General features: G+C 44.7%; 1 protein-coding gene across 6 annotated transcripts in view; it reads right to left on the reverse strand.

The window, feature by feature from the left end:
• Nucleotides 1-17,363, reverse strand: part of frmd4a (FERM domain containing 4A) — a 721,373-nt gene that overhangs the window by 293,340 nt on the left and 410,670 nt on the right. For all 6 annotated transcript variants that reach the window (XM_043714187.1, XM_043714188.1, XM_043714186.1 and 3 more), the window contains one exon: nucleotides 4,335-4,400. In XM_043714187.1, coding sequence (XP_043570122.1) covers nucleotides 4,335-4,400 — 66 coding nt within the window. The remainder of the gene's footprint in view (nucleotides 1-4,334; nucleotides 4,401-17,363) is intronic.

Consider the following 17,363-nt stretch of genomic DNA (forward strand, 5'->3'; position numbering starts at 1 on the left):
GTCTGTGTCTATGTGTCTGAGTGTGGGTGTATGTGTTTGTGTGTGTCTGTATGTGTGTGTGTATGCGCACCTGCGTGTATGTGAGATAAGTGACTCAGAAGGAAGAAATTCAGAAACGCGACAGCTATGATCGCCAACCAAATGAACTGCGATGCCAATGTCTGCTACCTGTACACATCTGCTCCCCGATCAGTACGCCTACGTTAAACCCTTTCGTAACACTTCACATCAGTCAGCTGACGTAACAGAATTCTTCGCATGCTGCATCAGGGTCTCCTGAACAACAGGCAGGCAGGCAGGGGTCATGTACAGCAGCCAAATTCACCAAAAGGAAAAATACTCCACACAAAGTGATTTAAAAACACACACACAGACAACACACATTAAGTACAATGCTTCCATTGTATGAAAGGGAGTTGACCGTTATCAAAAATGTTACAGTATTTATGTCAGGCAGTTGTTCAGGGGGTGGTCCTGAATCACCAGCCTTCCACATGAGGCAGGCTGTCTAAAAACAATGAACTAAACTACCCACCATATTGTGCCAGCAATAACCAAAAAGTTACGATGAGTATTAATGAAGGGATAAGGGTTACAAGCCCATGGGTGACAATAATTTAAAGGAGAGTAGAGACAGGACTAGCTTTCTAACATCTGAAATAACCAAATTCTTTTTGAACAGGTCAATGAATATGGTTTGATTGAAACCACTGGTATCTGGCATTCTGCCAAACCAAACACAATTCTTAAAGACTGTGCACTTTTAGCAATGAGCGACATAAGGAGGCTACAGTTTTAAAACCTGGGTTCTTGTTCATTAACAAGGTTAAGTCATTGCGTCCGGGGAATTTGAGGCATGTTCAGTAACCACAAGCAGTCCCTGCCAAAACAGTGATGGCTGCTGGACAATCACAGCATCTGGAGCCACCTGCTCAACATTAACATTCTCTGCAAATCGTTTCATTTTCACGTTCATAAGCAAATTAGTTTTTAGTTTACATTTGTGATGGAGCTGTGTAACTAAGAGACTGGGCAGATGCCTCTCCCGTTATCCCCCTTTGTTACAGGCTGTAGGGACATGAGTAACTGCAGACCGGGACCACTGTAGCTCCTCACTGTGATTGTAACATAAACAGTGAGAGCTCAGGACCAGGGGAGCTCTCTCTCTGCTGAGTAGGTTTGCACCAAAACCACGAACAGATTTCTAACACAGACATTTACAAATCTGTAACATATAAAACACAGAAGGCAGCTCCCTGGGCAACTGGAGACCATGGCTTTGCACTCAAATTCTCACATTTACAACACAGTGTGTTGGAGCACATTTTCTGCAGCATAATAACAGTCTCTTATCAATCTGTTAAATGGTACTTGTAGCTTGTTAAAGTATTGATAACTGTGTATAACCATGGTTAGACCACAGCTAGTATAGTGATTGTCACAACACCAGTCAGGTAGATCTCATAAAATATGAGTTATCTCATTGGGGTTGCTAATCTGGTCCAATCAGGGAGCCCTGGCTGACAGACATAAACAGGAGTGCCCGAGGTTCTGTTCACTCTGAGGGGCTCGCTCTGAGGGAGCTGGGGGTCAGTGTCCAGGACTCTCCAAGGGTAAATAAAGGGGGGGCTTGGTGACAAGATACCGGTCTCAGGGGAGTTACGCCAGCGAGAGTATTGTTTGATGGATGTGACAGCACTGGAAAGGGTGCAGGGGAGATTTACAAGGACGTTGCCTGGGTTATTAGTGTTGAAGAGAGATTGGACTGATTATGGCTGTTTTCCTTAGAGCAGAGGAGACGGAGGGGAGGAGCAGGGGAAAATGATTGAACTTTATAACATTCTGAGGGACATAGATAGTGTAAACAGGAAGAAACCTCTCCCCTTGATGGAGGGATCAATGACTGGGGAAATAGATTGTTGGTAAAGGGTAAGAGGTTTAGATGGGATATGGGGAAATCTTTTCACCCAGAGGTTGGTGGGGAATCTGGAACTGCCTGCCTGTGAGGGTGGGAGAGGCAGGAACCCCCATCACATTGAAGAGGCATTTAGATGTACAAGGCACACAAGGTTATGGGGAAAGTGCGAGGAAATGGGACTGCAACAGGGTTTTTTTTAACAAGTATAAACTCAAAGGGCCGGAGTGCCTTTTTCTGTGCTGCATATCTCTCTGACTGTATGATTGACATAATATCTGATAAACATTTGTGACTGATAACCAAATGTATCAGATTTTTATTTAACCAGGTGAATGTTACAACCAATGACACAATGGATGCAAAGTTACACTGTCATATTTGTTTTATGCAATAAAATTAATTTAATTAATCAAATCTTGGTTTTGGCCTGGTTAAAATGACCAAAGGCGCTGTAATACCTATGAAGTTCTCCTGATGCAGTAATTACTTTCCATAATTAAGATTAGATTAGATTACATTACAGTGTGGAAACAGGCCCTTCGGCCCAACAAGTCCACACCGACCCGCCGAAGCGAACCCACCCATACCCCTAGATTTACCCCTTACCTAACACTACGGGCAATTTAGCATGGCCAATTCACCTGACCCTGCACATCTTTGGACTGTGGGAGGAAACCGGAGCACCCGGAGGAAACCCACGCAGACACGGGGAGAACGTGCAAACTCCACACAGTCAGTCGCCTGAGGCGGGAATTGAACCCGGGTCTCAGGCGCTGTGAGGCAGCAGTGCTAACCACTGTGCCACCGTGCCGCCCAATTACGTATTGTCATTTATCTTAGAAACGCAAAATAATTCCAGACTTCGATTTTACAATGTTTGAAATATTCGCTGAGTTTATGAAACAGAGTAACTTTAATCTGAGAATGTAAGCAACTGAGGAAATCTATCAAGTTCGGAGCATGTGCTGGGTGTTTAATGAGAGGCAGAATGTTATAATAGGTTCGTAACCTTTTCTCACTCTTAAATTTTGTCCATAATTAGACTGCGATGATTATTGTCCTTACAGATATTGTTAAGCTGATTTTGCAGTGAAATATTTCCAACACCAAAGTTCCTTTGTCTGAGAAGTTAATTTGCTCTACAATTTTCTTCATTTATCAATTTAATAACCTAATGAGAATTTCCAATTTTCTAAAACAGGCCAGAGAGCCAATTATATTTATTTATACTCCATGCTCTGTGCTATAAACCATTATCAAAGGATATTTTCAAAAGCCAACTTTTGCAGAAAATTATCTGGAATGAACAGTACCACTAGAGATGGGAATTTAAAACTCTGAAAACAATGTATTTTTTGAATACCATAGTTACAAATCATGTGAAGAAATTGTAGGATAACCAAGTGTTCCTAAACACTGACTTTAAGCTGGTAAAGAGGTCATCATAGAGGTCTCTTCTGCAACATCAGGGCTCAGGGGCTGGCACTGGCAGTGGGGCTGAGGGGGAGACTCATCACTCACACAACAAGTCCCATAGCTAATACCACCCTGGGAAACTTCTTTATTAAATGCCCCCTTTAAACGTCCACCTCCTGAACCAAGATTTATTTTCAGAAATACTCTGAGACAAAGGCAGGTAATAAATACTGGCCCAGCCAGTAACGCCCATGCCCCATGAAGGAATTAACAAGAAAATATTTACAATGGTCTGAGCTTCATTGCTCTAATGTTAACACAGCCCCACATGCACTGCAGTTATTGCTGAGCTTCAACTGGTTTCTAACGTTAAAAAAATTAAATGATCACCCTCTCTCAATTCAAGGCTGTCTGTGTGTGTGAGTGAGAGATAGTGTGTGTGTGTGTGTATATATGTTGGTTTGTGTGCATGTGAATGTGTGTGTGGGAGTGTATCTACACTTATGTTTGTGTCTGTATGTGTGTCTGTGAGTGTGCATGTGTGTGTCAGTGTGTATGTGTGAGAAAGTGTGTCTGACTGTGTATGTCAGTGAGTCTGTCTGTTCCTATCTGTGCATGGGTGAGTCTGTATGTGTACGTGCCTGTTTCTAAAAGTGTCTGAGCCTGTGTCTGTGTATGTGTGTGTGTCTGTGTGTGTCTGTGTCTTTAAGGTCTTGAATAACAAGCATTTTGAGACTTCACCCAAATGGAAGAGGTGGTGGCTTCACCAGTACACTTGATAAATAAAAACAAAAACTGCTGGAACATTCACCAAGTCTGCATCAAGAGAAACAGATGAGAAGATATTGATCTGAAACGTTAATTTGATTTCTCTCTCCACAGATTCTATCTGACCTGTTGAGAATTTCCAGCACTTTCTGTTTTTATTCCTGGTTTCCAGCGTCTGATGCAGAACATTTTTGCCGTCATCCAGGTAAGTGCGCTGATGAATCTGTCTTACCTGCACAAGAAGTTCCAGCTTCCTGTCATCGAGGAGGTGCACCTGGCATCGCCGCCCCTCTGTCATCTGGAAGGGAACAGAAAAAGAAGAGTTGGTCAAAGGCAGCACGAGGGACAGTGACAAAGGAAACAAACAAGGCAGACCACCAGAAATGACACCCACCCTCTGAATTCTCAAGAAATTAGGTTACTCTGAACTGATTATTTTCTGGAGAAAGAGTTTTCTGGGAACATACTGGAGAAACTCGGATCTTTGCACAGACACAGCCTCACAACACTGTACACTGAAGCTGCTGGCTGGAACTGTCGAGGTTTGGATGAGAACTCACATAGCCAGCAAAGTCTGGCACCATCACGTAAAGGAAATCCTTTGTAAAGCAGACTTCCTATAAATGTCAAACAGTCACCACTGCACAATAAATGGGTCTGCTGTATTCTGTTTTAATGTGGGGTGTAATGGTAGATGCTTTATCCTCCTGCTTTTACTATGACGAATCAGTTTGCTAGTCCAATGAAAATAGATGCCAGCAACTCCTGCAGTTTTTGAATTCATCAAACGTACTGTTAAAGGCAGACTGCATCTGGACTTTTCAGCTGATTTTAGCGAATACAGAACATAACATATCTAAACTTGAATTGACCACACCCTTATTCTCAGCAATTTACTGCTCAGATGTTGTTTTAGTGGAGAGTGGTGAGTAACAGGTCACTCAGAGAGCCTGCATTGCTGTGGCAATGTACATTTTTACACATATGTTGGATAGAGACAGTGAGAGGGTCTATCACACACCTGACGAGGAATCTCACCCACACTCAGCACCCACCACTGGCTTGTGTCAGAGGGATTTGCATGTTCTTACCAAACCTATTTGGCCATGTTACCAGCATAGAGTCGGGAGTGTGGTACTGGAAAACCCACAGCCGGTCAGGCAGCATCCGAGGAGCAGGAGAATCGACGTTTCGGGCATAAGCCCTTCATCGGGAATGTGAATTAGCACGGCGTCCCCAGTATCAGGTCTTGCAGTGGGACTTGAACCTTCTGCTCAGTGGCATTACTCGATTGGAACATAGTAACAGGAGTAGGCCATTCAGCCTCTCAAACCTGTTCTGCCATTCAATGAGATTATGGTTGCTCTGTGGCCTAACTCCGTATAACTGCCTTTGGTCCATATCCCTTACCTCCTGATAACAAACATTTATCTCTCTCAGATTGAAAATTAACAACTGATCCAGCACTCGCTGCCATTTGTGAAAAAGAGTTCCAAACATTCACCACCCTTACTATCCAGCCAGTTTCCTTATTAATTTAACATAATGACATTATTTCTATAACGCTTCCCAACAGCAAGGCTGAATGTCTCAGGCAGTGCCTGTATTATGTCCTGTGAACTTTGCAATGTATAGGCAAGCCAAATCCAAGGGTTATTCCTTGGCTTGCTGACCTTGAGTTCTGTAATGCGTCCTGTACTTGAGTGTTACTCGTCCTGGGGCCACGGAGGGAGAGATATCAGTAACATCTCTTCTTGCTGAGTGTTAGCCTACTGGGAAAAGTGTGTTTGGACACTGGCAAATATTGGATTGGGCACAACTGGGAATCAGCAAGTTTGGGTTCGACTCACGCAGAGGGTGGTGTGTGAATGGAAAGAGCTGCCAGAGGAAGTGGTGAAGGCTAGTATAATTGCAACATTTAAAAGGCACCTGGGTGGGTATATGAATAGGAAGGGTTTAAGAGGGCTATGGGCCAAGTGCTGGCAAATGGAAGCAGATTAGGTTAGGATACCTGGTCAGCATGGACAAGTTGGACCGAAGGGTCTGTTTCCATGCTGCACATCCCTTTGACTCTATGAGTTGAACTGAGAATCAGCAAGTTTAGGTAGGTCTGAGTTATAGAGTCATACAGTATGGAAACAGATCCTTCAGTCCAATAAGTCCATGCTGACCATGATCTCAAACTAACTAGTCCCACCTGCCTGCTCCTGATCCATACCCCTCCAAACCTTTCCTTTTCATGTGCTTATCCAAATGTTTTTTAAATGTTGTTATTGTAGCCACATCCACCACTTCCTCTGGAGGTTCATTCCACACACGAACTACCCTCTGTATGAAACATTTGCCCCTCATGCTCTTTTAAATCTCTCTCTTTTCACCTTAGAAATATGCCCCCTAGCCTTGAAATCCCCCACTCTAGGGAAAAGCCAACCATTATTTTATAAACCTCTATCTGGTCACCTCTCAACCTCCTACACTCCAGTGAAAAAAAATTCCCAGCCTATCCAGCCTTTCTTTATAACTCAATCCTTCCATACCCGGCAACATCCTGGTAAATCTCTTCTGAACCCTCTCCAACTTAATAATTACCTTCTTATAACAGAGAGACCATAATTGGACACAGTATTCCAGAAGAGACCTCATCAACATCCTGTACAACCGCAACATAACGTCCCAACTCCTACACTCAAAGGACTGAACAATGAAGGCGAGAGTGCCAAACGCCTTTTTAACCACCTGTGATGCAAAATTGAAAGAATTATGTACCTGAACCCCTGGGACCCTCTGTTCTACAATACTCCCCAAGGCCCTATCATTAATTGCATAAGCTCTGCCCTTGTTTGTTGCACCAAAATACATTTATCTGGATTGAACTCCATCTGCTACTCCTCAGCCCACTGTCCCATTGATCAAGATCCCTTTGTTATCTTAGAAAACTTTCTTCACTGTTTACTATGCCACCAATTTTGGTATCATCCACAAACTTACTAACTGTGCTTTCTATATTCTCATCCAAATCATTAGTATAACGAAACAGGACCCAGCAGCAATCCCTTTGGAACGCCACTGAGAATCAGCAAGGTTGGGTTTGACTGAGAATCAGCAAGTTTGCGTTTGACTGAGAACCAGCAAGGTTGGGTGTGACGGAGTCTGAGTAAGTAAATGTTTAGACTCTTGTCTCCAATTCACACACAAAGAATAGCCAACCTTGCAAATCTATTGAACCATACCCTCCCTCCCCAATATGAATACCTGCCTTGAGAAGAGGGGACATGAAGAATAAAATTACAACAAAATATTCTCCTTCTCAATATACTAAGTAAACAAGGGTCAAAATTACAGCAGCTGGGCTTCACACGTCCTATATACCTGCAGAAGTGAAGAGGACCTTCCTCTATTTATTATTGGCTTTTTATTAACGGTGATTAAGGCCTTTAGCTTGTGGCTTCCACAAGAAAATGCACCGCCCCACCCCTCCCTCTAATTCTCTGAATCCTTGTCATAATACCAGAATTTCAGCATCACATTTACTGTATACCAGCTGCACACTATGTGGGCCTGGCACAATACGGCCATGGAAGTGATGCTACACCTCTCCAAATCATTGGTCAGGCAACGTTTCAATATTGTGTTTAGTTCTGGGCATCTTCTTTAGGGAAGATGTTAAAACCCTGGACAGAGTGCAAACGAGATTTACTAGAATGATACCTGGAAAGAGGGATTTCATATACAAGGGAAGATTCGAGAAATTGGGTTTATTCTCCTTGGAGCTGAGAGGATTAAGAGGAGACCTCATTGAAATGTTCAAAATTTTGACAGGGTAAAGAAGGATATTCTGTTTCCACTGGTTGGTATGTCAGTAACTAGGGGTCCCAATCTCAAGATTCTCAACAGAAGAACGTGGAGTAAGATGAGGAGAAACTTCTTTACTCAGAGAGTTGTTCGGATTGGGAATGTGCTGCCTGGGAGAGCGATGGATATATATTAGAAAGCTATTAACTGAGAGGGCTATGGAAATGGGAAGTTAAAAATCACACAAGACCAGGTTATAGTCCGACAGGTTTATTTGGAAGCACTAGCTTTCGGAGTGCTGCTCCACAACCACCTGATGAAGGAACAGTGCTCCGAAAGGTAGTGCTTCCAAATAAACCTGTTGGACTATAACCTGGTCTTGTGTGATTTTCAACTTTGTCCACCCCAGTCCAACTCCAAATCATGGTGGAGATAGGACTGAGACTAACTGGATAGCTCTTACAGACCTGACGGGTTGAATGGCTTCCTGCACTGTAAAGTCTGATGATTCTATTCTACGATTTTGACATGATCCAGAACACAGTGAGCACAGCGCCCTCCAATCCAGATCTGGTGAGCTTTAAAGTGGACCTGCAGACTCCAGGCTTTGTTCTGAAGAGCGAGCATTGCCAATTCCTTCGAAACATCTGGGTAGCTCAAAACAAAGTTTATACAGTACGTCACTGAGCTGCCAAACAGCTTCTGGAACTGATGATATCAAAGGAGAACTCTTTTGTTCCTACAACCATTGCTGTCAACACAAAGTATTTCTTCCCACCTCCCACCCACCCATTCCTGATCAAACCTTTCAACTCCCCTGAAATCAAGGTCTGTTATAATTTAGGCCGTTGAGACAGTGGCTTGGTTTTTGATCATTTTCGGTCCAGTGCTGTACATTCTGTGATGCATTATGTCAATTCACAAACTGTTTCAAATCAAACAGAAGGCTCAGGTTCTATTCAAACATTCTGCCTAAATATTTACTCGGAGTTCTTCAGAGAATGTTCCATTTATAGGCAAATTCCACGATTGCAAAAGGGCTGCTCACGAGTGATACCATCCATACAACAAGTACATCTTCAACCGTTTTGCTCATCCTCGGATTTGTTTGATACTCGCATGATTCTGTTGGGGGGGGGGGGGGAGATGAGAGAATTATGTTGCATTCTCTGATATTCTGGTCACCACACTTTACAAAGGACCCGGGTCTCCAGGAGAGGTGTTCAGGTGATTAATCAGAACAGTTCAGGGCAGGCGCAGAAACCAGAGACCAAGTACTACCCCGATCCAAACACAGACAGCCTCCCTTCCCCAGGAGCCCATCATCCCTGCCCCTGACCCAAATGCAGTTAAAAATTAATTACAAATGCTGGAATCCAAAGTAGACAAGCAGGAAGAACACAGCAAGCCTGTAAAAATTCATTTATGGGATGTGGGTATTGCTGGCTGGGCCAGTATTTATTGCCCCGTCCCCAGTTGTCCCCTTGAAATGGTGGGGGTGAGCTGCCATCTTGAACCACTCCAGTCCCTGTGCTGTAGACTGACTCACAAAGCACTTAGGACAGGAATTCCATTTCTTGCAGCAAATACACAAACATCTTTAATGGACATGTTTATGAAGTTACTGCCGTATCATTACATTTGACCTAATGGTATGAAGCTCTGGGTCTCGATCTTACTGAGCTCTGTCCCCTTGCAGCATGGCATGCTGAGTGATGCAGTATACTGTATATCCAAACTGCTTAACCTGAGTCCATACTTGTGAACACCCCTGATTGTGTAAGTACCAGGAGCTGTAATAAACCTTTATTAAATTCGCCAATAGGACGTGATCCACATTTCATCCTTATGTTCCAGGAGCCAGCCTCAGTATCACAGTGTGACACAACAAGAGCATCAGTCTATCATATATCAACACGCCATGGTGACATGTAACGTCAGGCCCTGAGTTTCCTGCTGTTATCAGAGTTTAGAACGGACCTCTCAAGTGCTAATCCTGATCTCTCCCTCTGCACCTTCTCTATGGTTGGAACACCGTATTCAGCCCTTGGCTCTGCTACCCTGATGCACTCTGTATGGTACGATCTGCCTGCATACAAAACAATACTTTTCACTGCATCTCGGTGCATGACAACAATAAATCAAATCAAGTCACAGGGTGGGTGCTATAATTCCACAGTCAAGATTGGCGGTGCTGGAAAAGCACAGAAGGTCAGGCAGCATCCGAGGAGCAGGAGGAGTTCCTCATGAAGGGCTTTTGCCTGAAATGTCGATTTTCCTGCTCCTCGGATGCTGCCTGACCTGCTGTGCTTTTCCAGCACCACTAATGTTGACTCTGATCTCCAGCATCTGCAGTCCTCACTTTCACTATAACTCAACATTCAGCTTCCTGCCCACCCCCAGCAAAACACGGGCCATTTCCTTTCTGCATATCCCACATCATGGACAGTGTGTTACTGATGCCAGACAGATCAATCAATGCACTTCATCAAATCACACAGAGCTTTACTGATAGCTAGTCAATGCAAAATGCTGCTAACACATCAGCATAGACAGTGCTGCATTTTGATAGCCCTCAGGTGTACACTCCGAGTTAGTCAAAGCAGGTGTCCATACACACAGTGAGCAGCTGCAACCATAGCAGCTGAGTCCGAGTGAAGGCAAATTCCACAAAGCAGATCATCAGAAGCTATTCACAAGGTCAGACTTCCATCTGGTGGGCAGTGGTGGGAGGTCTATACCTCACTGTTGATAGGTTACTAGTGACACAAACTTTCGGAAATAGGGTTACATGCAGGGCTATGGACCAAGGCTGGACATTTGCTAGCACAGGAGCTCCAATGGACTGAATGGCAGCCTGATCCGACCTTCCAACTCAGCACTGCCCTCTTGACCAGTCCATCTTCCTTCCCACCTATCTCCTCCACCGCCCCCCCACCGACTTATCACAATCACCCCCCACCTACATCCACCTATTGCCATCCCACCCACCTTCCCCCGAGTCCTACACCCACCTTCCCCATTTATCTCTCAGTCCCTTTCCCCCTCTCCAGTCCTGCAAAAGGGTTTATGCCCAAAACATTGACTCTCCTGCTCCTCGGATGCTGCCTGCTCTGCTGCGCTTTTCCAGCACCACAAGTTTTGACATTTCATTCAACCACTTAGAGTAATAGAGCCATAGAGATGTACAGCACGGAAACAGACCCTTCAGTCCAACTCATCCATGCTGACCAGATATCCCAACCCAATCTAGTCCCATTTGCCAGTATTTGCTCCATATCCCTCCAAACCCTCCCTATTCATGTATCCATCCAGTTGCCTTCTAAATGTTGTAATTGTACCCACCTCTACTACTTCCTCTGGCAGCTCATTCCATGCACATACCACCCTCTGCAAGATGATAGTCAACGATGAGGAAAATAACTTAGTTCCATTCCCATTTCTCTGGAAATTAAGAGCCTGACAGATAGCTGGCTGGCAGCTTCTAATTCCTAAAGAATTCCGTTGGGTTCTCCATCTTCGCCACTAATCCACTCACAGCAATCACTCCTCACAGGAAGAAGGTCCTAAGATCAATCTTCAATTTATTGATTCTACCACCAGCCTCTGCACAGTCACAGAATAGTCACAGTGCACAAGGATTCAGTCCATTGTGTCCATCATTCCTTAATGCCAATCTCCCACTTCTTCCCCCTCTCCCTGCACATCATTTCTATCCCATAAATCACTTCTGCGCTCCCTCAGCGCATTTACATCCTTCCTATAATGTGGTGTCTGTGACTACACATAATATCCAGCTGAGGTCTAACAAGTGTCTAACTCCAGTCATAGTTTAACAGGGAGCAGCGCTCCTGACTTCACACATTCCATTGTATTTGCTATCACAGTCATCCAACCTCAACTTAAACACAACCTCAATTTATGTAGAACCCTTACCAAATGCAGTGAAATGTTCCAAGGTGCTCCATAAATCAATGTTGGAAACTCCAGGTAGATAAACTCAGGTCAGTCAAAGAGCTCCTAAGCAGTTCTGCTAGAACACGCGTTTCATCAGCGCAAGTTGACTATAGCATGATTGACAAATTGTGGACATTGTTTGCATAACATGAAGTTTCTTCTGAACGGGTATAGCAATCTTCTAAAGTGCGATTTTCTATAGCGGTTTTCCATGGCACAATTTTCCAAAGTATGGGGTTGGAGAGCAACCCAACTGTCGCTTTATAGCAGAACGCCCCCGTATGAAACAAAAGACTGACACTGAGCTACACAGGGAGATATCAGGACAGGTGATCAAAACCATGGTCGAAGAGGTCGATTTTAAGGACTGCTATAAACTGGGGAGGAGTGTGGGGACGAGAGTCAGAGTGGTTTCAGGAGGGAATTCGAGAGCATAGGTCCTGAGTAACTAAAGTTGCAGCCCCCAATGGCAGATTGTTTACAATTAAGGAAAGCCAAGACGTTGGAATCTAAGGTGAGCAAATATTTGTGAGGATTGTGGAGCTCAGAATGCCAGAGATAGAGAGGAACTGGACCCTGGGGGCATTAAACCAACTATGAGAATTTTAAGGTAAGGCATTCCTTAACTGGGGAGTTAGTGAGCCTGTTGGTAAAAACGATGACTGCAGATGCTGGAAACTCCTTGGATGCTGCCTGAACTGCTGTGCTCTTCCAGCACCACTAATCCAGTTAGTGAGCCTGTGATCAGCTCAGGAATCCAGGGGCTCAGTCTCATGTACTGGGGCCGTGGGTTAAAATCTCATCACAGCAGCTACTGACTTCTGAATTTAATTTACAAAGTAAACATATTCTCAGTGACAATGACCACGAAATAATTGTTATAAAATCTCAACCAGTTCACTGATGCCCCTAAGTGGAGGAAATCTGTCATTCTGACTCCAAATGCACAGCGATGTGGTTAGCATGCCCCCTCACAGCACCAGGGACCCGGGTTCGATTCCTCAGGTGACTGTGTGGAGTTTGCACATTCTCCCCGTGCCTGTGTAGGTTTCCTCTGGATGCTCCGGTTTCCACCCACAGTCCAAAGATGTGCAGGTTAGGGTGGATTGGTCATGGGAAATTGCCCATAGGGTCCAGGGATGTGCAGACAAGGTGGATTAGCCACGGGAAAGTGCAGGCTAAGAGGGATAGGATGGGGGCTAAGTCTGGGTGGGATGTCTGCACTGCAGAGATTCTATGACTCTGAAATGGCCTCACAAGCCCCTCAATTCAGAGGCAATTAGTGGTGGGCAATAAATGCTGGCCTTGTTAGCCATGTCTAATCCCAGGAATGAGTGTTCATTGAGTATGGGGATGGTGGCTGAAACGGTTTTGATGTGATTAAGTTACAGACAGCAGAATACGAGAAGGTTACAAGGTCACAGAGGGTAGAATGGGGAACAGGAGGGCAAAATCAAATATATCTTTGTTCTTTTCTTTGCATTACCTCATGAAGAATTCTTTGTGAAATATAATTTCCTTCCTCCCCCCCAACTCTGGGTTCAGTTTGCAGATGTTTTTCTTTTATTTATTCGTGGGACGTGGCTGTCACCGGATGGGGCAGTATTAATTGTCCTAATTTCCTCAGCTCCACCCGGCCAACACCAACATCTCCTTCCTGGATTGTGAACATGGATAAACCTGGGGTCACCTGACCTAAACATGGAGGTTTTCACCACATGACTGCCAGTCGCCATTTTTTCACGACTGCCACCCTTCCCCACGCCGATCAAATATTTTCACAACTCACCATCACAAATGTTCAAACAGGTGAAACCAAAGCATGATTTTTTAAAATAATCCTCTGCTGTTCCCCTCATAATTCTCCAGATTATTGCCGTTTAAGTCCTAGAGATTCCAGAACATTCCTGAAGCAATGGCTGCCCCCAGACAAACTGTATTAGCCTCTGGTCAGCCCTCAACAAGTGGGTTCATTCGATTTTAATGAGTCCATTAAAAGTCTAATAGAACAATAACAATGTACCCAGAAACATGATTTAAACCTTATTGATACAATACTTTATACAGTTTGATTCATTTAACTCTCAGACAAGGAACAACATATCAAAACACCCTCCATGCCATTCTCTCCTGGGATTTTAGAATACAAATGTTTGATGTAGTTTATTGAATTTTTAACAGAGAGATTGGCCTTTTCAAACTTACTGGATTACTCCCTCTTTAAAAAGGTCAAAGAAAGCATTTTTAAAACTATTGGCCTTAGTTCAAGTTACCCACTCGTATATGTTTCCTAAGTTAATGAATTGAGCAATTAAAACATTTCCAAACCTTTACAGTTTGACAAAGGAACCCTCTGCAGCAAGAGAAAAACATCTTCCTTTGTTCAATTTTTAAAATCTGCTCCATCGTTGAGGCTGTATCACATGAAAAAAAATTTCTAGCAGCCAGTGTTTAAAACTCCCTCGACCAGTTGAGTTAACATGACAGGGGCACCCTTTCCAGCTGTAACATTACTGCATTTTGACATGATTTGTTTTTAGTATTACAGTACCCTCTAAGCATGCAGAGCACGTTTGGACTACAAAATTAATACCTCCTTGTTTAAAACTCAACATAAAATCACAGGCACCGGGCCTGAGGCTTTACAGCTGTATCTGGACTGACTACATCCCATTCTCTGGCATCTGGGCACAGCACAGTAACTGCTCAATCTGTGTATCAGGAGCACAGACTGTCTGAGCCCCGCAGCACCGGTACGGCATTCATTCCCAGCAACAGCAGCAATCAGCAGCAGCATAGAGGAACATACCACTGCGAACCTGTGAAGGAGCAGCTGTGGTTTCCGATGGGCTCTGTCAGGCCGACTGCAAACTGCTGGGCAGCTCACATCCAGCCAAAAAAACACACACTCGGAGAGGCAGGGGTTGTGGGGGGAGGGGAGAGAGCGAGAGACAGAGGGTGGGGGGGGGGGTGAGGGGGGAGAGAGTGGGGAGGAGGGGGGTGGTTGTGGGGATGGGGAGTGTCACAGAAGCTGCCTGCAGCCTCAGACGTTAGGGTCATGTGAAACTTGGGCACCTCGAACAGAGCAGTGAGTGTAGTCAGTCAGTACAAAAATTCACCACATCTGGCCAGCAGGAAGAAAGGATTTGAGGCAGGGGAGAAATAAACCTGATGGCTTGTTCTTGAAAGAAAGGAAACGAGAGATGAAGACTGGAGCACTTTGCCTTTTCCCCAGACCCTGTGTGTCAGGGAAAACCCAGTCTGACTGCAAAGTGCTTTCGAGTGGAAGAGCCAGTCATGTCAAGACTGCAAATGCAGAAGAGTCAACGGTTAGCAGACTGTAATCAATTCAGAATCTATTACTGATAGATCCTGGAATGCGCTCTCAGATACAGAGTGAAGTTGGAATGTCTGCTCCACTCCACCCGGATGCTGAGTCACGGAGAATAATGGGCCCACCCAAGCACCAGGAACACTCTGTCTCTTACCCAGTCTCCGACTGGTGTAAGCATTCACAGTGAGCTGAGCACCTCAGTTAGCAGCTCCTATCAGCTGTGGCTCTGTGTAGACATGAACAGTTCTGAAGAAGGGTCACTGGAAATGTTAACTTGATTTCTCTCTCCACAAATGATGCCAGACCTGTTGAGTTTCTCCAGCAATGTCTGTTTTTGATAGAGATAGAACATAGAAAATTACAGTGCAGTACAGACCCTTCAGCCTTTGATGTTGCGCCAACCTGTGGAACCAATCTGAAGCCCATCTAACCTACACTATTTCATTCTCATCCATATGTCTATCCAATGGCCAATTAAATGCCCGTAAAGTTGGCGAGTTTACTACTGTTACAGGCAGGGCATTCCACGCCCCTCCCCACGTTCCTCGGAGTTTAACCCTTCATACCTAATGGAGAAGTGGTGAGGGGGCATGTGGGTATGCGAGGGCAGCAGATGTGGGATAAGGGGTAGGGTCAGGGGTAAGAGGCAGGGTCAGGGGTAAGAGGCAGGGGAGTCTGAATTGAGGGAGGATATGGGAACGAGGGAGTGTAAGGGAGCAATGGGGTGAGGGTGGGGATGAGGGAGTGTAAAGGAGCAATGGGGTGAGGGTGGTGGGTAAACAGTATGTGGGGTTGAAAAGGCATTTTAGCTTCAATTCCCATTCCAGAGGCTGAGGTGTGAACTCCCAGCTGATTGAGGGGCTTCCACACTGTTAGAGGTGCTGGCTTCTGAATGAGGCAGCAATACTCCAGAATCTCAAGTTCATGTTCTGGGGACGTGAGGTCTAATCTCACCAGGCCAGATGGTGAAACCTGAATACAATAAACATCTGCATTAGATGGCTGCTGTTCATAGAATCCTGACCGTGTAGAAGCAGGCCATTCCGCCCATCAATTCACACCAACCCTCTGAAGAACATTTCACCCAAGCCCACCCCCTCCCCTGTAACCCTGCATTTACCCCGGCTAAGCCACCTAGCCTGTACATCCCTGGACACTATGAACAATTTAGCATGGCATGTCTTTGACAGTGGGAGGAAACCAGAGCACCTGGAGGGAAACCATGCAGATACAGGGAGGATGTGCAAATTCCACACAGTCACCTGAGGCTGGAATCGAACCTGAATCCCTGGTGCTGTGAGGCAGCAGTGCTGACCACTGAGCCACCGTGCTGATTGCCTATCTGGTTCACCAATGTTCTTTAAGGAAGGAAATCTGCTGTGTTTACCCGGTCTGGGCAATTTGGGACGGTTAATAAATGCTAGCCTGGCCAGTGATATCCACATCCAGCAGAGGACTAATCCTGGAAGTCCTGACCAATACTGATTCCCACTGACAATATCACACAGAGGTGGAATATCTGAACATGATCTTGCTGTGTGCCACCTGGCTGCAACTTTCCAAGATGACAGTGGGGACTTTGAAATATTCTGTTTGCTGTAAAGCACTGTGGGACATCCCGAGGTTGTAAAAAGCACTATATAAATGAAAGTCTTTCTTACTTTTTTTTCTGTGCAGAAAGATTGATCGACAATGTTGCTGACTGTCAGATGATGAGTTTGCTCTCAGATAATACAAGATGCCAGCCTGGAAGGATGCGGGTGATGCCAGTGTGGTGTCTTATATCCAGGACAGCAATGATGAACAAACAGAATGGTGACATTGAACATTTTTGAATTATTCCAGGATGCAGAGAGGTCACCGACGGAAAAGGGCTCAATATATCAGGAGCTCGAGAATAAGATTTAACTGAATTATCATCTTAGAAAAGATCGTGTCACATTGGAGGTGATTACAATTACAACATTTAAAAGGCATCTGGATGGCTATATGAATAGGAAGAGTTTAAGGGATATGGGCCAAGTGCTGACAAATGGGACGAGGTCAGATTGGGATGTCTGGTCGGTGCGGATGATTGGACCAAAGGGGCTGATTCCATGCCATAATGCTCTATGACATTACCAAACAGGGAATTATAATCATTGCTATTGATTATAATAATTAATACTGCCAAGATAT

This window comes from Chiloscyllium plagiosum, chromosome 23 (genome assembly GCF_004010195.1).
Source record: "Chiloscyllium plagiosum isolate BGI_BamShark_2017 chromosome 23, ASM401019v2, whole genome shotgun sequence".
In the NCBI taxonomy this organism is placed as follows: domain Eukaryota; kingdom Metazoa; phylum Chordata; class Chondrichthyes; order Orectolobiformes; family Hemiscylliidae; genus Chiloscyllium; species Chiloscyllium plagiosum.